This window comes from Rousettus aegyptiacus, unplaced genomic scaffold (genome assembly GCF_014176215.1).
Source record: "Rousettus aegyptiacus isolate mRouAeg1 unplaced genomic scaffold, mRouAeg1.p scaffold_m13_p_5, whole genome shotgun sequence".
Classification (NCBI taxonomy): Eukaryota; Metazoa; Chordata; class Mammalia; order Chiroptera; family Pteropodidae; genus Rousettus; species Rousettus aegyptiacus.
In genome coordinates, this window is record NW_023416308.1 from 4,022,377 (window position 1) to 4,043,748 (window position 21,372).

General features: G+C 58.1%; 2 protein-coding genes across 2 annotated transcripts; one reads left to right on the plus strand and one right to left on the minus strand.

Moving 5' to 3' along the window:
- Positions 1 to 448: 448 nt before the first annotated feature.
- On the minus strand, positions 449 to 14,589 carry LRRC43 (leucine rich repeat containing 43). The gene is made up of 13 exons (XM_016153814.2): positions 14,497 to 14,589; positions 13,395 to 13,655; positions 12,424 to 12,534; positions 11,130 to 11,269; positions 8,976 to 9,214; positions 8,231 to 8,436; positions 7,120 to 7,484; positions 4,296 to 4,437; positions 3,992 to 4,141; positions 3,434 to 3,613; positions 3,002 to 3,029; positions 2,835 to 2,879; positions 449 to 589 (listed from the first exon to the last, which is right to left on the minus strand). Exons 1-13 carry the CDS (start codon positions 14,587 to 14,589, stop codon positions 486 to 488), a joined length of 2,064 nt encoding a protein of 687 aa, XP_016009300.2. The 3' UTR covers positions 449 to 485.
- A 4,761-nt stretch (positions 14,590 to 19,350) lies between these two features.
- On the plus strand, positions 19,351 to 21,042 carry IL31 (interleukin 31). Its single transcript, XM_016153850.2, has 3 exons — positions 19,351 to 19,366; positions 19,525 to 19,664; positions 20,749 to 21,042. The coding sequence occupies exons 1-3, from the start codon at positions 19,351 to 19,353 to the stop codon at positions 21,040 to 21,042; spliced, it is 450 nt and encodes a 149-aa protein (XP_016009336.1).
- Positions 21,043 to 21,372: the final 330 nt, after the last annotated feature.

The window sequence follows — 21,372 nt, forward strand, 5'->3', positions numbered from 1 at the left end:
CACCTCGGGCGGGGGCCGGGCGTGCCCGGGACGGCTGGGGCGCGCGGGGCCCCTCTGCGCACAGGAGACACCCCCTCTCCCTGCAGCGGGCTCCGGGTGCCCGGCCGGGCACGATCCGTCCCTGGTGGACCTACCTGAGCGGTGTCGCCGGTGGGGCACGGGCGGCGGGTTCAGGTAAGCAGCTTGCGGGACCGCGAGGAGCATCGGCCGCTCGCACCTGGCTGGACAGGGCTTTGGGCGGCGCCGCGCCGACCGGCTCCCTCCTGGCTCCCGCGCTGGTCCCGCCCGGCTCCCTCTCAGTTGCTGCCCAGGTCCAGCCCAGCCGGACCCCCGTCCAGCCTGATCCTCCGCCCAGCTGGGACCCCGCGCCACCCACCCGGACCCCCGCCCAGCCGGACCCGCCCCGGAGCAGCCGCCCCCACCCCGACGCGCGGCGGCCACACGGACGCGGGCTGCGGGCGTGGGAACAGCGTTTAATGCGCCCGCTACGGGGGCATCAGGCGGAACGCCTCCTCCGCCGAGCGGCACTGGCTCAGCTGGACCTGCACCTCCACCGTCAGCGGCTCCGGCGCGTAGTCGCCCTCGAACGCTGAAAAAGCGACGAGCAGTGCGTGAGCCCGTGAGCGGGGAGAGGGGTCGCGCCCCGTACCCGGAACCACCCCCGCCCCCCCACCCCCCGGCACGGCCCCGGCGCCCCCAGAACGCCCGAGGGGCGGGGTCAAGGGAAATCGCGTTGAACTAGGGGGCCGGCCACCCATTCACTTGAAAGGACACGGGCGGATGCGATTACCCAGTCTGTCCCGCATATGTTTTCAATCAAGAGGAATCAAGTAAGTAACTTCGGCATGTCAGGGAAAACTACTGAAAGCACTCTGGGAAGTGAATTTCTAATACGAGCTTTCAAGTAGAAATCAGAATTTTGGAATATTGTATCTGCCATTGTGCACTGAGTTTTCCAACAGTCAAAGACTCTTCTCATGATATGGGTGGTGATATTTAAAAATGTGATTTTTGAATAATGATAATGAGATGTGTCAACATTTGAAAGATCTGCCAACTCCGTAGACTTGCAAACAACATATGTCTGACCTTACAGCTGCCTGTATGAGTCCGGGGTTCACAATGCAGTGTAAAAAAAAAAAAAAAAAAAAAAATGCAGTATTGACACCACGGATTTTAACATAACTATGATGAAAAAATTCATCCATATAGATTCAGCTTTCACATTGTAATCTTCAAGAAAACTAGTTGCCATATTTGATGCACTATCAAAGAAGAATACCTACAATTATTTGAAAACCTACTAAAAGACTCTCCCCTTTTCCAATTATGTATCCACGGAAGGTTGGGTGTTCTTAGGCTTCAACCACAGCTACACATCCCAAAGGACTGACTGCAGGAGCAGCTAGTGAGTGCAGCTGTCCTCACTCAAGCCAGACATTAGAGAGATTTGCAAAAATGTAGACAAAAATAATTTTAAGATCATCTCAACTCCACAGCTCTGTCAGAAATCACATGTCAACATTTGTACGGGGCTTGAAGTCCGGCAGTGTAAATCCTTTGTGCTTTTTCGAAGTCATTTTGGCTGTTCTAGGTCCTTTGGATTTCCATGTGCATTTTAGAATCAGCTTGCTGATTTCGACCAAAAAAAAAAAAAAATTCCCTCTAGGATTACGACTGAGATTGTGTTAAATCTATAGATCGATTCGAGGAAAGTTGACATCTTAACAATATTCAATCTTCTGATACATGTATACTACATACTTGCTTTGTACTTTTTTGGGGGGTGCCTCTCATTAAGATAAAATCCTCATTAAAATTAACCATTTTAACCATTTTTAACTGGACAGTTCGGTGGTGGTCTGCACGTTCACAGGCTGTGCAGCCGTCATGGCCGCCTAGCTGCATCGCCCCACGTGGAAGCGCGCACCATCGGCCGGCACTCCCCCGGCCCGCCTCCCCCGGCCCTCGCACCCCCACCAATCTTTCTGTTCGTGCGTTTTGCCCGTTCCGGACGTTTCGGACATTTCGTACCAACGGATTCACGTCTGGCCGTCTGTGTCTGGCTTCTTTCCCTTAGCTTAATGTCCTCACGGCTCCCCCGCGGTGCAGCACGTGTCAGCCCCTCAGCAGCCCCTCGTGTGGCCAGGGCGCGCTGTGCTCACGCATTCACCCACGGGACGCCTGGGATCCTTCCATTTCTCGGCCGCCGTGAACAGGGCCGTGCACGTCACAGCATCGTCCCGGCTGCTCTCCCTGTCTGCTGCCTCTTCCTCCAAGCCAGACCCTTTCTCAGACTCAAATCTAAAACTTACCTATTTCAGACACTTCGGGGGGGGCTGCCCGCTGCCCACATTACAAGTCCAGGCTCCTCTTGTGGCAACTAAGAGTTAATGACTCGAAGCGGGAGCAGGACAGGAGACCAGCCCCAACTCTGAGCCCCCACCCCCCTCCTCCTGGCTCCCACCCCGTGAGCAGCTCTGCCTGCCCAGGGCAGGACACACAGCAGGCTGCTTGCCTCAGGGCTGCCGCGAAGACTCGGGCCTGGCCCTCAGGATGGGCACGGCCTCCCCACTGGCCGGAGATACACTTCCCCGTCCTCCTGTTCCTTGGGTCCCAAGTCAGGCTGGCCCCTCTGCTGCGGTCTGAATGTTTGCATCCCCCACAATTCATGTGTGAAATCCTAGCTCCCAAAGGTGACAGGGTGGGTAGAGGGAGCTTTGGGCGTGTGATTAAGTCACGAGGGCGGAGCCATCTCGAATGGGATCTGTGCCCTGAGAGAAGCTGCAGAGGCCCCTCCCACCTCCCCCTGTCAGGACAGAGAAGGCCCCCACCTGACAGTGCCAGCATCTTGGTCTTGGACTTCTTCGGCTCCACAGCTGCGGGAAAAGGGCCTGTTGTTTGCAAGCCGCCAGTCTGTGGCGCTCTGTGCCAGCAGCCCCGGCGAACAGACGTGCTCAGCACACGCTCCTTGCCCTCGGTGGCCATCACTGCCTCTTACCTTTCTTAGCTTTCTTATTCTTTGAATCCTGAAAGAACCACAAAATAAGATGCTCACTGGAGTGGGGGGGGGTGCTTGGAACGGGGTGCAGACACGGGGTCTGGTGCAGCCTGTGGGCGCTCCCACACCTGCCGGGTCTCTCCTGCTCCCCCAGGCAGGTCAGGGTCTCCTCGGGAGGAGCTCTGCCCATCCACCTGCCCTCCTCCTCACACCGGGGAAGGCTGTCCAAGGGGCCACACAGCTGCCTCGGGAGAGGCCCCATCCTTCCTGTGCATTCTGGGGCCCTGCCAACAACGCTGGGGTTTCTAGAGGGCACTTGGGGGCTCAGAGTCCCTCCTCCCACCTGCCTCTCCTCCTTCCTTCTACCTGGCCCCTCCCCCTTCCCGCCCAGCATCATCAGTGGGGAGGGGCGTGTCCAGGGCCCTGCTGTACCCTGAGAAATGTCAGCTTGTCGGATTCCACGGTGCGGATCACCCCAAAGTTGCAGACAGTGGACACAAGCGGCTCCCCCATCAGCAGGGGCTCCAGGCCCACCATGCCCCTGCCCAGCACCCGCAGGATGGGCGGGTCCTGGCGGAGCTCCTTGGGCAGTTCTTTCTTCTTCTTGGACCCCTGCAGAGAGCCGGCTCTGAGCCTGACCCGTGGCGGAAGCCCTGGCAAAGCCGTGCGTGGCCGTGTTATACTCTGCCAAGGGCAGAGCAGCACAGCGGTGAGCCCACGGCCGCTCGTGGCCGGACACCCGGGTCTTGGACTTCTTTGGCTCCACAGCTGCAGCTGCGTGGCCCCTGGGACAGGCCTTGGGAAATTACTGTTGCCAGCAGGTTTCAAGCCCTGAGAAGACTCCACCCCCACCCCCCACCCCGCCAGGCTGACCCTCCAGCCGTGCAGGTCGCGGCAGGCCCCGTCTGTTCCTGGAGGGAGAGGCCAGGAGGGTGACGGGCCGGGCCGGCCAGTCCCGGGCCGACCGCCGCTCCCCGGGGCCGGCCGTACCTTGCCTGTCTCCTGCTCGGCTTTCGCTGCCTTGTCTTTCCCGTCCTTTCCCTTCTTGCTTTTCTCCTCTTTCTTGTCCTTTTCCCCTTTTCCTTTCTTGGCAGGCAGGGGACTGTCGACCGGAGGTGCCACCAGAGGCCAGGAGAGAATCTAGGGGACAGCAAGGCGGCTTCGAGTGAACGTGGGCTAAGCCGGGGCTGGCTGGGATCTTTCTGGAAAGGTGCACAGGCTGTGCTGGCAAGGGAGCATGGAGAGCTGGAAGGGCGGGCTTTGGGGGGCAACGTGTCGACCACGAGAACTCCACCTTCTCCTCCACGATGGTCACGGTGGTCCCCGCCAGCAGGAAGGCCTTGAGAGGCACCAGGTCCCTGAGCGTGTGCTGCATCTCGTAGCCGCAGGGGATGACGTCGGCCCAGGGCTTGCGGACGGTGCTGAAGAGGACTGTCCTGGGAGGGGGGATGAAGACAGGGCGTCGTCGCCCGGGACCAGGGACGAGGCGGTGGGGCGCAGCGCGGGACCGGGGAGGGGCCCGGAGGCTGGGCCGGGCTCGGGCGGAGGAGAAAGCGCACGCACGAAGGCCACGTGGAGACTTCCCTCGGGGCTGACGGCGAGCTGAGCGGTGGATGGGAACCAGCCAGAAACGAATCAGAGGATGTTAAAAACATCGGCCAAGGAGTAAAATAGGTTACTTGAAATTTCCTGAATCATTACAAAGTGGTTCTCTGGGGCGCGTAAAAACCTCTCTCTGGAAGTCACAGGGCTTGAGGAGCTGGGCGTGGAGACGCGCCGGGAAGGGAAGCAGGAATCCCGACGCACGCGCACGTAGGACGGCAGCGACGCGCACGTAGGACGGCGGCGACGCGCACGTAGGACGGAGACGCGCACGTAGGACGCCGGGGACGCGCACGTAGGACGGCGGCGACGCGCACGTAGGACGGCGGCGACGCGCACGGGGGTCCGAAGGCCAGCAGCACTGCGCGCGACGCCCCGAGCGTCCGCCGGCGGACGGGCGCACGTGGCCTGCTCACGCGAGGGCGCATCGGCCAGCCTTGGGAAGGGGCCGGGAATGGTGACTGCAACGTGGGTGACCCCTGACGCCCAGACGCCGAGCGAAACAACGGACACCGTGACGCTTCCGCTTACGTGAGAACAGTCACGTTCACAGAGGAAGAAAATGGGAAAGAGGTTCCCACGGGCCGCGGCTGGGAAGTGGGGTGGGGGAGGGGGGCAGTGTTCAATGGGCCTGGAGTTGCTGTTTGGGAAAAGAAAGTTCCGGAGGTGGCCGGTGGTGACGGCTGCATGACGGCGTGAATGTACTTAACGCCACAGGACTGTGTACCCGCCAGTGTTTCATGTGGGAACTTTTACGTATATTTTATCACTATGACATAAGATCATGACCTCGTAAACGGCGACCACCAGGAATGGACGTGCCATTGTTCATTTGCACACGGCGGAACATACATCGTTTCCACCGCTGGACTCGGGCGAGGAGAGTGAGCTGCTGGGACCCGGCGCAAGTGTGTCCGAGTTCTGCGTCAAGAAAGACTCGAGGAAAACAGTGTAAGCTACTTATTCTGGCACCGAGACGGGAGAGAAGATTTCCCTCGAAGGAGAATGCGATCAAAGTAAAGCTATGGACTGAAATGTAACAGAAGCCCCATGAAATAACTCAGCCCAGAGCTCGCGCACTGCGGACATCAACCGCGCAAAAACAGAGGCCGAAAGGGAGACATGAAAATGGAGGAGGCATACGAGACCGTGACCGATTGCAGAAATCGGTGCTGCAGACAGACAGAAAGACTCTGAGGCAGAACGTCAGCAACTGGACCTCCCGCGTGAAAAGACGTTTCGCGGCCTCCGCCGGCAGGGGCTCCAGGCTTGCATCTTTTTCGCTGCGAGTCTGATTTTGGTACTACCCTGGGGCCAACTGCTTAATAGTCTCCCCTTAGGACAAAATCGGTCTGCCTTTCCAGCGCCCACCTCCCGGCACATTCAGGCTCCTCTGAGCCGCCCTCTCCTGCACCTCCCTGGGGAAGCAGTTGCTGCATGGCGTGCAGGGTAACTGCTGTTTGTTCAGTCCCCTCCCGAGAGGGCCCCCTAGAACCTGTCACTGTCCCTCTTGCTTGCTTGTGGTCCTATGGCCCAGAGTCATGCCTGGGAAGAGCAGTTCACTCATTCTATGGGATGAGAAGGATGCAGGGGCGGACATCTCTCTGATCAATATACCATGTTTAGGGGTAGGATCATCCGTGGAGCCAGGGGTGACCGCGCCCTGGCCCTGACTGACTGGTTCCGTCCTGTCTTCTTTCCCACAATAGTTTCACAATAGTCCCTTTGTTTCGTCACCAGCATGAGGGGCCGAGCGCCTTTGGCTCTCCCACATTCCCGACAAGCCTATATCCTTTTACTTTCGCTTGAGGTTTTAAACAATTTTTTAAAAAATAACTCAGCACATTTTAAGAGAAGCTAACTTCTCAGATTCCTCGAGGACTTCCGCATGAGGTAAAAGCCCAGTTAGCTGGAACTCAGTTACGCATTTTGTTTTCTGCATTCTGGTCTTCAGAAGGATCAAGTAAGAAAAGCCAATGGCAGGAATTTTGTAAAAAAATAATAATAATAACCTTAACAAAGTTCAATATCTTAAAATCAGTACAAAATTGGTTAATAGAGCTTCAACACTAAGTGAGAACTGACTCTAGGTTCTAGTAGAACACTTCATCATCCAAAAAAAGATTCTTTAGGAAGACAAGCTACGTGACGCACGCGAAGCCTGGGGACCGGACCGGACCGGCCTTAAGAGGGCAACTCAGTCAGGCCGGAGATGCAGAGCACGTGGCAGATGCCAGAGTAAGTTCCAGATGAGTCAACAGGTAAAACGGTAAAGGGTGTCAAGCCCGAGGCTGAAATGAAAAGGGCCGTCCATTTATTCTCTCTGCATTGACTACAGAAACTCGAGCATTCAGAGAACCCTGGCCATCCAGGGAGGGGAGACTGCTCTGCACCTTGAGGGGAAGGTCGGGCTCCGTGAAAGGAGGAGCCCAGCACGAAACCCCAGCCCGCCTTGGCGGCCCGCGCCCAGGGGACGCGCCGCTGACTGGGCCCTGCTGTGCCAGGCCCATCCTTACCCTGGGGATGGGCAGAGCCGGGGGTCGATCCGGGGCCGCAGCTTGGCCAGCGCCTCTGTGGAGTCTGTGGACCTGGGCAGGGCCACTGAGCCGCCCGAGGCCACGGACTCCAGCTCGCCCGACTGGGACGCCGTCGTCGGAACAGACTCTGCAGTGTCCTCGGCCTCTTCGGGGACATGCTTGCCAGGGACGGGCTCGCCCGGGACGGGCTTGCTAGGGACGGGCTTGCCAGGGACGTGCTTGCCAGGGACGGGTTTGCCAGGGACGGATTTGCCAGAGACGTGCTCGCCAGGGACGTTCTCGCCAGGGATGTCCTCTGCAGGGACCACCTCTAACTGCTCCACGCTGGGAAAGGGCTTCACGATCTGCCCGAGGAGAGACGAGACTCAAGACGCGAACTTCCAGCCAAGGCAGCACCTTGGGGTGCTCACCCAAGCCTGTGTGGATGTGCGTACAGGTGACAGCACTTGGGATTTGGAGCAGCTGCACACACGTGGACTTGGGAGACAGGAAGTTAAAAAAAAAAAAGCCAATCTCAGAGGAACAGGAACAGACTCATAGATACAGGGACTATATTGGGCGGTGCCCAACGGGAGGGCGCGTGAGAAGGGGAAGGGGTCAAGAAGCACAAATTGGCGGTTGCAAAAACAGTCACGGGACGGGACGGGAAGCGCGGCCTGGGGCATGCGCGTGGCGCCAGGCGGGTGCTAGACCAGGGTGGCCGCTTAGTTTTATCGGCTGCGCCCGAAACGGAATTATCTTTTACAAAAGCGACTTTTCTTCCGAGAGGCCTGCGCCGCGTGTGAAAGGAGCGATGTCCACGCGTTTGTCCCGGCCTGTGGCCTCCCGCGGCCCCCTCTGGGTGCGAAGGGAGGTGGGGGCCGGAGGGCGTCGAGTCGTCGTGGGGACCCCGGGGTGCCCCTCGGTGGGCCGTGTGCATGTGGGGACAACGGGTGAGCGCAGCGGGGGTGACTCCAGCTTTTGGAGGTGTGGACCCCGCACGGAGTGGGGTCTGGAGCGAGAAGGTCCTGCTCCGGGCTCCCCTGGGCCTCGGCGGCCAGCACGGGACCCCTCCTGCCCCGCACGCCCCGGCCGGCCCGGGGGCACCCACCTCGGCCACCTCGGCCACCTCGGCCAGCACGCCCACCAGTTCGCTGCCTTCGCCCTCTTCATCTTCCACGAAGTCGTAGGTCACGTAATAGGTGTACGTGATGAAGGGGCCTTGGGGCCCTGGCTCCGGGTCCAGGATGGAGCTGTCCAGAACCCCTCTGACATTGCCAATCGTCACCACGAGCTGTGCCTCGCGGGGCAGGAAGTCTGCGAGGGGAAGTGGGCAGGAGTGAGGGGCGTGGTGGGGGGCGCGGGGGTAGAGGCCCCGAGAGAGGACCCGCGGGGCCTGCGTCTCCGCCTCCAGTTGGGGCCCTGGAGTGCTCCCCCTGACCCTGCCAAGTTCAGACAGTGACTTCAGGTGAGTCGCCTTTTGGCGAAACACCCAGTTAAGCCTCGTTTCCCCAATCTGGTTACAGGTCAAGGTACATGTGACCTCAGCAGGCGCCCTGCGCCCAGTAGGTGCAGCTGGTATGGCCACATTTCACCACCGCGACCTGGAGACAGGTCTGGTGCAGCTTGTGGCGCGGGCCACAAGGGGTGACGTCAAGTCGCCACAGAAGCCTGGTGAGGGAGGGGACCAAGGTGGACCTGGCCTCCCTCTCCCCTCCATCCCCAAACCCCAATCACAGGGACCAAATAAATCTCGGACCGAGAAGTGAGCTGCACCCAAGCAGGGCCTGTGTCCCCCGGGGAGCTGCGGAGACAGCCCGCCCAGCAGGGGGGCGGGTGGGCAGCGGCGCCCTCACCCCCGCTGTGGCTGAGGCCCCGGAACTGGTGCTTCTCGCTGGGGGACACGGTGATGTCGTCCAGCACGCAGAGCCGGGCCAGGCTGTCGACGGTCAGGCCGCGGTAGTAGGGCACCAGGGCCAGCGGGTTGCCCTGCAGCACCAGCAGCCTGAGGTGCCTCAGGGAGCCCAGGCCGCCCACCATGCCCTGCAGGTCCGTCAGGTCGTTGAAGCCTAGGTCCAGCGACACGAGGTGGGGCCTGGGGTGAGCAGAGCCGTCCAGGCGGCGAGCGGCCCGTGAGCGAGGGGCGGGGACAGGCCCGCCCAGCACCCCCAGAACCCTGTGAGCGGGACACGCAGATCGCCCGCCGCGGCTCGCACGCCTCGCGGGGCCCTTCGCCCAAGTTAGTCCCCTTGCCCACGTCGGGAGGGACCTCCTGGCTCCACTGTCCCCTCTGTACTGCACTGCCATCCTCGGTGTGACACACAGGTGGCCCTCGTCACAACCCGACTCCACCTGACTTCCACCGACACACAGACCTCGTCTACGAGGTTCAACGCTCGGCATCTCCCGTGGACCCTGATACGGTGCCGTGCATCTAGAAGGTTCTCAACGCAGACGGACAGACTGGCAGGGAGGGCAGAGGGAGGCCCCTCTGGGGAGGAGTGGGGGTGGGGCAGGAGGTGCAGGGAGCATGAGGACCTGGGAGGGAGGAGTCTGGGAGCTGGAGGAGGCCTCCCTAAGCCAGACGGGCAGGCAGGCACTCTGGCAGGAAGCCGTTTGCTTCACCCTTGGGGCGTGTGGCTGGAGCACGTGCCCCAGAGGATGGGGGACGTGCAGAGGGCCCGGCAGGGGCAGGCCAGCTTCCCTGCTGTGTAGACGGGAGAGTAGACTGACATCAGCCCCGAGGACTAGGACAAGGATGAGGACGGCGGCAAGATGAAGGCCAGGCGACACCTCCTCAGCCCGGGCTCTCGCATTGGCCCCAACGGCCTCTGGCCTCTGGCCTCTGACTGACTGAGGCAGGGACGTCCCCTCCCCGCCCGCCCTCCTCTCACAGCTGTTTTGCCCGTGATGCTGGCCAGCCCACCGGTGGCAACAGGAGAGGGACATGTCTTGGAGACCGGCTCAGGGACGTTACCCGCTATGAGCCTTCTTCAACAGAACCATCCGCAAAGTCGAGTCCCGTGACACGACCCTCCTTTTAATCTCAAAAAACAGTGAAAGGCGGAGGTTTTTGTGAAACCCACTCAGCATCCAGCAGGCTATCGAGGTTTACGGTGAACACTGTTTTCCACTTGAGAGTTAGGACACTCGGGACTCTGCCCACGGCGGAGTCTCAAGTCCACGTGCAGGGCCCCTTCCCGCTTACGCTCCCTGCCAGCTACAGCCAGTGCGAGAAAGCAGAGTCGTCCGCACGTGGCGGGGACAGGGACGGTGTGGCCACAGGGAGCAAGGGGGGAGGAGGAAACGATGGTCAGACAGAGCGACCGTCCAGCAGCTCCCTCCCCAGGTCGCGGGAAAGCAGGGGGGCGATGCCAGCCGTGCCCTCTCCCCCCCCCCTCGTGGGCCTCAGCCCCCCCAGGCGCCGCGGAGGACGCTGACGGCCCAGCCGTCTCTTCACTGCCTCGTCTCACAGGCCTTCCCGGCCTCGCTGCCTTCGGGGGCGTCGCTGGGGGGGCCTCCGGTCCCCTCGGGCCCCTCGGATCCAGTGTCTTCCACTTCCACTGCTCACCCACCCACCAAGGGGTCAAAGTCAAACCCAGCACTGTCTGGGGGGCGGTGGCTCTCAGCTCGGGGGGGATTTTGTGTCCAGCGGGCCTGACACTCTGTGGAGACATTTCGATCGTCACAGCAGGTGTGGGGTGGGTGCGACTGGCATCCGACAGGTAGAGGCCAGAGATGCTGCTCGACCTCCTGCCGGGCACAGGACAGTCCAAACGCGTCGTCCTGCCCACACGTCAACTGTGCCCGAGCCGGGAGCCCCGGCTCTAAACGGCCTGCCCGGCCTCGCCCCCTCTCCATGTCCTCCCCCGAGTCAGGGAAATACGTCTTAGGCCTGGAGTCAGCAGCCCGCCATGAGTCATCACAGAAGAGTGCGAAGCGAGGTTCCTCAGGCCACCGAGAGGAGCCCCCACCCCACCCCCCGCCTCCCTCCCGGGGCCCCACGTTACCAGTGTTCTCGGGTGACATAGCGGCTCTGGGAGGGGCCCAGCAATTTGTTGTGGCCCAGCCCCAGGTGCTGAAGGGCAGGAGGTGGGTGAGCGCACAGGCACGCCATGCTGGCCACGCCGTTGCCGTACAGCTCCAGGACCTGCGAGACCGGAGAGGCTGCAGGGGCCGGGCCCGCGCCTCTCCCGCCCCACCAGCCTCGCCCTGGCCACCGTGCTCCGGCCCCCACAAGTGTGGTTTCTCGCCCACATTTCTGCCTCCTGCGAGGGTGACTCAGGAAATGACAAATACCACGCCTGTCCCTGCCCCTCTGGAATGCCTTAGAAAAACCCCGGGAAGAAAGTATTTCTGTGGCACGTGTTGGCAAGTTTTTCATTTGTGAAGGAAACTTGAAAATGGGGGGGGGGGGACACCGGAGAGGGTGCGTGCCATCCTGGCCACTTCTCAGGCCCTGGTGATACAAACACAGAATAACGCTAAAGTGACAGCGAGTTCTTGTGCTTCTCCTCCAAGGCCCGGCCTGGGGTCCCCTTGAGCTCGGCCCTGAGCCACGGCTCTGAGTCACTTGTGCCACGAAATCTGCTGATGCCGGCGTTTCCTTTAAGACTGCCATCATCCCGACATGCTCGCTGAAGACGCGCCATCGAGCCCAGCCCGCTATTTTCTAAAAACTATTTTTATTGTGCAAAATTTACATACCAGTTTGACACTTGCACCATTTTAACACTCGGCGGCATCAGGTACATTCATGCTGCTGTACAACCTGCATTACTATCTATTTCCCCAATTTTCCATCACCCCAACAGAAACTCTGGACCCAATAAGCCACAGCTCGCCCCTGCCCGCCACTGCCCGGCCCCGCTGCCCCGAGTGACCCCTCATCTCCTCTCCCTCTGTGGATCTGTCTCTTCTAGTTACTCCATGTGGGCGGAGTCACCCGATACGTGGCCTTTCGTGTCTGGCCCCTGCCACTCAGCATTGTGCTGAATGTAGCGGTTGTCATTCCTCGTTATGACTGAATGACGTTCCGTTACGGGGAGAGACCACACTGTCACCCGTTCTGCTGCTGACAGACGCTGGGGCTACCTGCACCGTCTGGCTACGGTGACCCATGCTGGGGTGAACACTGGCGGACCAGAGTCTGCGTCCCTCCCTGTCTCCGGCTCTTTGGGGCTGTCCCTAGGGAGGGAACGGCTGGGTCCCACAGAAAGAGCGCGTCTGGAGGAACGTGGCCCACCTCTGCCGAGCCCGGGGCTGGGCCGCGCCCGGCTCAGAGACCCGACCTGGCTCCTTTACCTTGAGAGTGGGGGGCAGATTGACGGCATCGACCTCCTGGATCTGATTGGCGCTCAGTACCAACTCCTCGAGGTTCAGGAATTTCAGGAGGCCTTTATCCACCAGTCTCACCTGGAAGAGGAGGCGAGGAAGCTGAGGCAGCGCTGGAGCGGAAGCCGTGTCCACAGGAGGCGGCAGCGGCTTCCCCATCGGCCCACGGCCCACGTACCGGCCGACTCCCCCGGCCCTGCCTCATTCTGCCAGGATCCAAGGATCTCAGTCGTCGTAGTGACTTCTCGCCCCTGCTCTAACCGCAGGCACTGAACAGTTTCCGGCTCAGTGTCCTGTGCCCCTTGTCGGGCTGTGACTCCCGAGGGCGGGAAGCCGGTGTCCTTTGCCATCTTCCTCAAAAACGTCAGGGGCCTTTCCTGGCCGGGCCTCTCTTCTCTCGGGCGACCGACTGTGCCAGCTTGCCCAAGATTGAGGGGCTCCAGGGACATGGGCGCGTCTCAGGCAAACAGGTGTGAGGTGCTCCCCTCCTCCCTCGTCCCCTAAGTACTGCGTGACTCAGTTCCTCTGGGAAAAGAGACGTGAACTCGGGAAGGCCAGGGCCACATTTCCATGCAATTTCGGGGCTCTGTTATTGAGATGAGCAAAGAAGGCTTTTTAGGAACAGAAATTACTTCCTTTAAACTGGCACCCACAGTTTCAATTAAGGAAAACCAGTACAAGCACTCGGAAAGGTGGCTGATGGCAGGGTGCTCCAGAAATCGGCTCCAGAAGACGCGCGGTGGACTGCCTCCCCGGGCGAAGGGGGAGAACGCAACAAGGAATAAGCGAGCAGCTGCCTCTGCTTGGAGCACCTGCCCCGTAGGATTAATCACCTGCCTCTAGCCCCCTCCCGCCTAACGCCTGGGTCTCCCCACTAAGTGCGTGAGGGGGCAGCCTCCTGACATCACCTCTGAGTGCTGGTGCCCACTCCCCCGCCTTACCTGCTTGTCCACCACATGCAGGGACCTGAAATAGGAATAGAAGAAGCTGTCCTTGAGCATCAGGGGATTCTGGATGGCCAGCTGTCTCAGAAAACGATCCTCTGCACTGGAACCCTCCAGCAGAGCCCAGGGCGAGTGGGGGCTGCACACCAGGCCCAGCAGGTCCTCCACCGTCTCCTCCCCGGGGCTGCCCACGTCCTCCTCTCTGGGGATCAGCTCCCTCCACGTTCGCCAAGTTCGAGGAAGGAAGCGCGACTTATTCTGCAGCGGAGAAGGTGGAGAATTCCTGTTTATGACTCAGTCCCCTCAAGGATCGAAACTCTCAAAGTGGCACAGATTGCAAAATGGGACTCTCAAAGTTAAAGAGCTTAGGAATTTAGACAGTGAGCAAGCGACCCTTTTGACTGATTATATTGATCATGGATATAACTACAGACGAGGGAAGATAGGATAATGAAAAGGCCCATTCCTGCCTTTAGGGGTCCGCTTTAGAGCCGAGAACCTTGAAGAGGCAAGTAAAGGTGATTAAATATTTAAGGAACGATATATGTCCTAGAAGCCGGGAGGCACGAAAGGCGATCTGTGGGACGCCGAGCGACCGGAAATCAAGGAAAGGTTTCCGAAGGTGAATTCAGCACCTTTAGATGCCATCAGTGGAAGATGAACGCATTTGTCCCAGAGTTACTTTCTCCCGCCCTTTGCTCAGAGACCCTCAGGCGACACCTGTGAAGCCCCAGAGCTCAGCACGGTGTTGGGCGCCCAGAAGGCGCTTGCCCCGTTTGCGGAGGAGACACGACGCCCCCTAGCGCCAGCGAGGCCGGGGCGCAGCTGCCCACCCAGCGCACCCGAACCGTCCCAGACGCCGCAGGCTCCCGCGCGCGGAGCAGCCGCGGGCCCGACACACGCTCCTCCGCCCGCGCCACGGCGCCTGGCTGGTGGCCGAAGCCGGGGACGCTCCGGCCACCTCGCCGCCGCGGCCCCTCGCGTGCCCGCCCCGGGCCAGGCCGCCCCCACGCGCCGGGACGCGGGCCTCCCGGACTGGCCCGTCGGCGCCCCCCGCCCGCGCTCGGCCCTCGGCCCCGGGCCCCGCGGGCGCCCGCACCCAGCTGCCCGTGCCGCACGGGAACTCGTGCAGACACAGCTGCCGCAGGTGCTCCCGCACCGCGGCGCTCACGGTCCCGCCCTGCGCCTCCATCGCCGCGCGTCTGCGCCTCCGGTCGCTAGGCAACGCCGGTGCGCGCGCGCGCGCGCGCGCTCGGGCCCGCGGGGTACGCGCAGGCGCCCTGGGGCCCCGCGGCCGCCGGGTGGCGCCCACGCGCCGGGCGGGGACGCAGACGCGTCTCGGGCCCGGGACCGCCGGGGTCTCCTCGTGCGGCCGCTGCAGGAGCCGCGACGGCGCGCGTCGCCACCTGTCGCTGCGGCCGCTCCCGGCAGGTGCGGAGCGCTGCCCGCGCGTCCGCCTTCCTGTTTCTCCCCCCCAGAGCCCCGGAGAAAAGTGCTAATTATCATCCCCATTTGACAGATCTGGAAAGGAGAAATGAGCCCAAAGTCAACCTCGAGATTCTGACCAGTGGATTCCAATGGGGGCCTCTTTAACCTGCAGTGTTTTTAATCACTGTCGACGTCTGCCACTTTTGGCCCCGAGATCCCATTTCAGACGGATCCGGTCTTACCCCTCCATCTTCATAGCATATGGCCCACTGCCCGCTACACAGGAGGGGCTCCCGGGCACTGGGTTGTGAAATTAATGGGATAAGATGGTCCTGGTTCCTATAACTTGGAAATGCAATAACATCTTTATTGAGATATAATTTACATGCCCCAAAATTTGCCTGTTTAAAGTGTACAATTCTGTGGTTTTTAGTATATTCACAGTGCAACTATATTCATAGTGCAACTATCACTGTAATCTAATTTTCGATTTTTCTCACCCACAAAGGAAACGCCATACTTATCAGGCAATCAATCCCCGTTCCCCTCAGCTCCCCAGCCCCCTTGGCAACCACTAACATGCTTTCTGTTTCTGTGGATTTGCTGCTTCTAGATATTTTATATAAATAGAATCATACAGTATCTGTCCTTTTGTGTCTGGCTTCTTCCACTTAGCATAATGTCTTCAAGATTCTTCTCTGTTGTAGCATGTGTCAGGGCTTCATTCCTTTTTATGACGGAATACTGTTTTGTTTATCCATTCATCGTTTGATGGATATTTGGGTTGTCTTCACTTTCTGGCTCTGATGAATAATGCTGCTATGAACATTTGGGTACAAGTTTTCATGCGAACATATGTTTTCACTTCTCTTGGAATGAATTTCTCTAGGAATGGAATTGGTAACTCTAGCATTTTGATCATTGCCAAACCGGTTTACGCAGAAGATGCACCATTTTACATTCTCACCAGCAATATAGGAGGATTCCAAGTTTTTCATATCCTCACTGATGCCTGTTACTTGACTTAAAAAAAATTATAGCCATGTTAGTAGGTGTAAAGTGGTGCCTCCTTATGGTTGTTATTTGCATTTCCCTAATGCCTAATGATGTTGAGCATCTTTTCTGTGCTAATTGGCCATTTTGGAGAAATGTCTGTTCAAATCCTTTGGTTATTTTTAAATTGGGTTAGTCGTCTTTTTATTGTTTAGTTACAAGAAGTTCGTTTTTGTTGTTTCAATATATTTTGGATACTAGCCTTCGTATTATATGATTTGCAAATATTTTCTCCCATCCTATGGATTGTCTTTTCACTTTCTTGATAGTCTTTTGACAAACAAGATTTTAAATTTGATTAAGTGTAATTTATCTACTTTTTCTTTGGTAGCTTGTGCTTTTGATGCCGGAAACCATTGCCTAAGCCATAAAATTGAGTTTTGCAAGTTCTTTACATATTCTGCTCACAAGCCCTTTTGTCAGATTTGTGATTGGTAAATATTTTCTCCTACTCTAGGTTTTTCTTTTTCATCCTCTTCACAGTGTCTTTAGAAGAAAAAAAAAATCAATTTTGAGGAAGTCCAATTTACCGATTCTGATCCTTCCAGAACTATCCACTGAGATGGACATCTATCATTCTTTTTGACTTTTCTGTGGTAGAACACCTTTAGTATTTTTAGAAAATTTCTCCAGAACTAGGAAATAAGGCAGAAAGAGAACCGCATGCCCTTTCAGAGAATAAAGTAAGTATCAATAAGTCTGTTGTGATATAGACCAATCAAGGAGACAAATCGAGGATGACTTCTGGGGTTTTGATGAACCAACTGGGTAGTTTCACTTTTTTTCTCACGTCACAAACCACCACGATATGGTTTCCCCCCCGAACACCTTGTTCAAACTCCCCTAGCAAAGTTCCCGGTGACCTCATGTTCCCCCACACAGTGACTCTCTTCAGTCTTTATCTTAATTGACCTCTCTATGGCTTACGATGGGGCTGACCATTTCCTCCTTCCTGAAAACCACCTTTCATCTTGTTCCATGACATGGGTTTTTAGTACATTTCTTTCTCTCTTGAGAGGGATTTCTCAGTGCTCTGGGCTAAATCACCTGCCTCTCCCTGTCCTGTTATTGGAGTCGTGTCCCCAAGCTGCACACTTGCCTGACACATCTCACACTGGTCCTGTCTTGCAGGCTTACAGTTTTATCGACCACAATATACAGATGGCACCCGAATCAATGCCTCGAGGTCCTTCGAGCTCCAAATTCCAGCGCCCAATGGCCTGCCGTGCGCCTTCACCTGGGGCCTCCATAACCCATCCACTTCACCATGCCGAAAACTGAATTCGTGCCTTCGCCAGAGTCCCACGAGCCTGTTCGTAGCGCCACCACCCATCCAGTCATCCAAACCTGCCACCCACAAGTTAAACTCATGCTCCCCACATCCAGTCAATCACCACCTCTCGTGACTTTTGCCTTCTACGGATTTCGCCAGTCCACCCACGTCTCTTTGTCTCCACTCTCACTGTTACCTGGTTCAGATCCTCGGCTGGGACCTGTCAAGCGTGAGGTACAGGTGGGACGTTCAGGTGGAGATGTCCATGAGGCAGCTGGACGTTTCGATCTGGAGTCTGAAGGAGAGGGATACTGACGTGAGAGGAATATGGGTCAAGAGCGAAGCTCTTGGAGACGTGCCCATGGCAGGGCCAAGCGGGAGGGTGATTCGTCCTCAGAAGCCACTGTCGGAGGTGCCAAACTGTATCAGGAAAGTGCTCTCATGGAGGGAGGGAGAAAAGAGGCTCTCGAGAAGGAGGACGTGGTTGATATTGTTGTGCACCATAGAGGGGGCAAGTAAAATAAAGTCTGAAAAGAACCCAGGAAGGTTGGTGACATGAGGTCACTGGAGACTACATCGGTTCTGCACTGTTCTTCGAAAAAAATGCCATGCACTCAGCAGTTTGAAACTACAAAGTGACTGTCGCACGGTGTCTGCAGGTCCGAAGTCTAGCAGGGTGTAACTGGGTTCTCCGGCCGGGGTATTACCGAGCAAAAGCCGGGGCTGCGGTGCTCCCCTGCGGCCCGGAGTCCTCTCCCAGACGCACCGCTCCTCGTGCACGCTGATCTTCTTCTCATACGTTCCACTTGGCCCCCTCCGTCTTCGTGCCAGCAATGGCTTTGAGTCCTTCTCGTGCTCTGAGTCTCTCCGACTTCCTCTTTGTTTCCAAGGGCTCACGTGACCACCTGGGGCCCACCTGGTGATCAAGCCATCTTAAGGTCAGCTGATTAGCAACCATAATTACATCTGCCGAGTCCCTTCTGCCAGGTACTGTAACGCGATGACGGGAGTAAGTGCAAGACTGTGGAAATCGCGGGGCAAATTTTTTATCCAGCGGTGTCTCAGGACGCTCGGCGGAAAACCCAAGTTCTTCATCTTCGTAAGACCCTTGCGATCGGGCCTCTGCCCGAATTCCCTCCACTGTCCCCTTATCGCGCCTCACTCCCGCTGCTGGGACCTGCTTCCCTGGCTACGGCATGCTCGTTTCTGCCGGAGGACTTCTGTCCTAGGGTCCCTTCCACTTGGAGCATTCTTTCCTCAGATCTTCCCGCAGCGGGCTGCCTGTCATCTGTCAAGTCTCGGCTTGAGTCGCACCTCTTCGGACAGACCTTTCCCGATCCCCTGACCCGAAGCATCTCGCCCGTCACGCTCCACCCGTCGCCCGTTTTGATGTTCATGGTTCTTATCACTGCCCGATGTTTTCCTGTTTGTTGCCACCGTGCCCCTCGCTCACTGCAGTGCCAGCTCCGTGCAGGCGGGGACCTCGTCTGACTCTTTTGGCCGCCATCCCTGAGAACTTAAAAGAGTGCCCGGTCAGCGCTGGCACTCACAACACACATAAGCGATTTCAACAAATAACTCCGAGCGTGGAGCCCGGCTGGAGGCCCTGCGGTTGGAAAGACATAGTTGGAAGTCCAGTGATGCTCGAGAGAAGGCCTTTGACGCACCACGCTCGCGGGGGGCATCGGGGCCGTCCCCGCACGCCGGCGTGGGTACGTGTCTGAAATCTACAAAGATAATGAATGCATTTCACAAACTTCTCACTAGCTGTACACCTACGTGCACTCAACCCGGACCCTCCCCCGAAATTCCCCGCGAGGCGCTGACCAGCAACCCCTGGCTCATCAGTTTCTTGGTGGTTGAGCCTATCTACCCGGGGCTTCGAAATTTCTCCTCGCCGAACCTACAAGCTCTTTCCAAGAAAGACGCGTGTGCCCAGAGTGAGTCAAGGCATCTGCCCACCTTGAGGGTGACCTCAGCACTTCCTCCCAGCCCCGCTTTCACACAGCCCCGGGTGGCAGAATTTTGAAAGTGTTTTCTGGAAAAAAAAAAAAAAAAAAAAAAAAAGCTGAGTAATGATCTTGCTGTGGGCGGGACGTTGTTTTTCCTCGCAGCGGGCCCTTTATATACCCCCTGGTGCCATGGCGAACACATCTGGCTCCAGACGCTGCTGCAGAAGCAACCCTGCTCCCTCGCACCATGGGCTGCCACTCAGGTACCGCTGCGTCCGCCGCCCCTGGGGCTCGGGCAGAGAGGAGGGCTCCGTGGGTGGGGGGCTCAGCCCTGCGGCTGCTCTCTACAGCGGCTGGGGGCGCCGAAGCTGGGGCAGCCGGGGGGTCTGGCCCGTGCGCCTCACGGCTCTATTCTCTCCAGGACCGGCCAGGTTCGCCCTGTTCCTGCTCTGCTCTATGGGGACTTTGCTGTCCTCCCACACGGCCCCCATCGGCGGCCACGACCTAACAAAAATCATCTCGGAACTGCGGTACTCGTCGAAGGGACTCTTGAGAGACTATGTAAGTGTCACGCAGCCTTGTGTTCCGAGCCGTTTCTTTCCGATGCTTTCTATTGTCCCCCGGAGAAGGGGACGCACCAGGAAGGGATGGGAACGGCGAGGCGGACTACGGTGGGGTTTTTATGAGGGTAGGGGTCAGAGGCAGACATTAGCCCAGACGGCCAAAAATTCAGCAATTTCCCGTAAACTACAGGGTCTGCTTTAGCTGGTTCGTTCGCTCCTGGTTCACAGGACTATTGAGTTTTCCTGCCCGTAGCACATCCTTGGAGATGGGCCACCTTGTCTACCCATCCAGGAGCCTGCCAAGGAGCGGCAGACAGCAGCCTAAGCTGTAAACAATGTGCTCATGGATGTAGGACAGGAAAACCCTCACGTGGGTCCCAGAGTGCCCCTTACGGCAGGGAAGGGCAGTTAACAGTCAGGTGCCTGCTTGCATGCGGCTTCCCTTGCCCTGCCCGTCCACCCTGGTATTCAAACCTCAGCCTTGCTTCTTACAGACACAGAGGCAGAGGTCGCTACCGGCCGAGGTGACCAGGCAGTTCTGGGTGGTGAGGTGCCTCAGGAAGAGGGACGGGTGAGGGTGAGGTCTGGAGTCGGGGTATGTTTGGGGAATCCCTCCTTGGCATCTTGGAGGCTTTTCCAGGCAAGTATAATACCCCACCACCCCCCTAAGCAGGAGAGTCGCCAGGGGCCAGCGGCAGCATGGAAACCAGAGAGTCTCCTCTTCCCAACCTGTCTGAGCCCCGAGCAGCCGGGAGCAGATTCCAGAAGGCTGGAGAGGGCTCAGCCGGGCGGGGCAGAGGAGGCAGGAGGGAGCTGTGGTCATCCGCGGGGGCTTCGGAGTGGGCGCCCGGCGCGGGCTGGGATCTGGGTCTGCCGCCCGCTCTCGGGCCAGCTCCGCAAACCCATGGAGCTTTAGTTTCTTCTGGGATAGGGATGGTCAGGCCTGGCCGGGTTGTCGCACTGATCAGATGAGATGAGGGGTGCGGAGGGGAGGCTCGTTCACGCCAGTCACGGAGGATGCGCGCAGCAGTCACCTCCAAAACTAACGCTCGCCCGTCTCTCCCCTCGTTCCACCCTTGAAGAAGGAGTCGGGACTGCCGGATTCCACGCCTTACCCGCTGCCGAGTCTCAGCTCCTACTGCCAGCCGCCCCACATCGCCAACAGCTTAGCCATCCGGCCTTACTTCAGGGCAATCAAACCACTGCTGGATAACGGAACTGACATCGACGTCATCATAGAACAGCTCAACAAGGTCAAAATGCCACGTGAACCAGAAACAGAAGTTTTGGTGCCTGAAAATACCTTCGAACATAAAAGGTTCATCTCGGCCGTTTTACAGAGGTTTTCTACGTGCATGGACTCAGTGCAGTCTTGACACTGGGCTGTCCGAGGGCATCCTGCCGAGTCTCTTACTCTTGGAATAAAAACGTGTGAAGCCTTAAAAAAAAAAAAAAAAAAGATGAGTCACAGCTAAGCATGCAAACTCTGCTGTGAGTTCTTACGAAATTATCCCGATGCATAATCTCAGCGAACCCCCAGAAAGACCAGTTTTGGGAGAACTGAGATATCAATGTATGAGTGAACTCGGAACAGATTTCAAACTATGTCGTTGCTACTAGTGTTGGTATTTATAGAATGTTTCTCTTCTGCGGTCTTGAATCTTATTTATTCTCATGATACCCTCGCGAGGGCAGGAAGTGGCCAA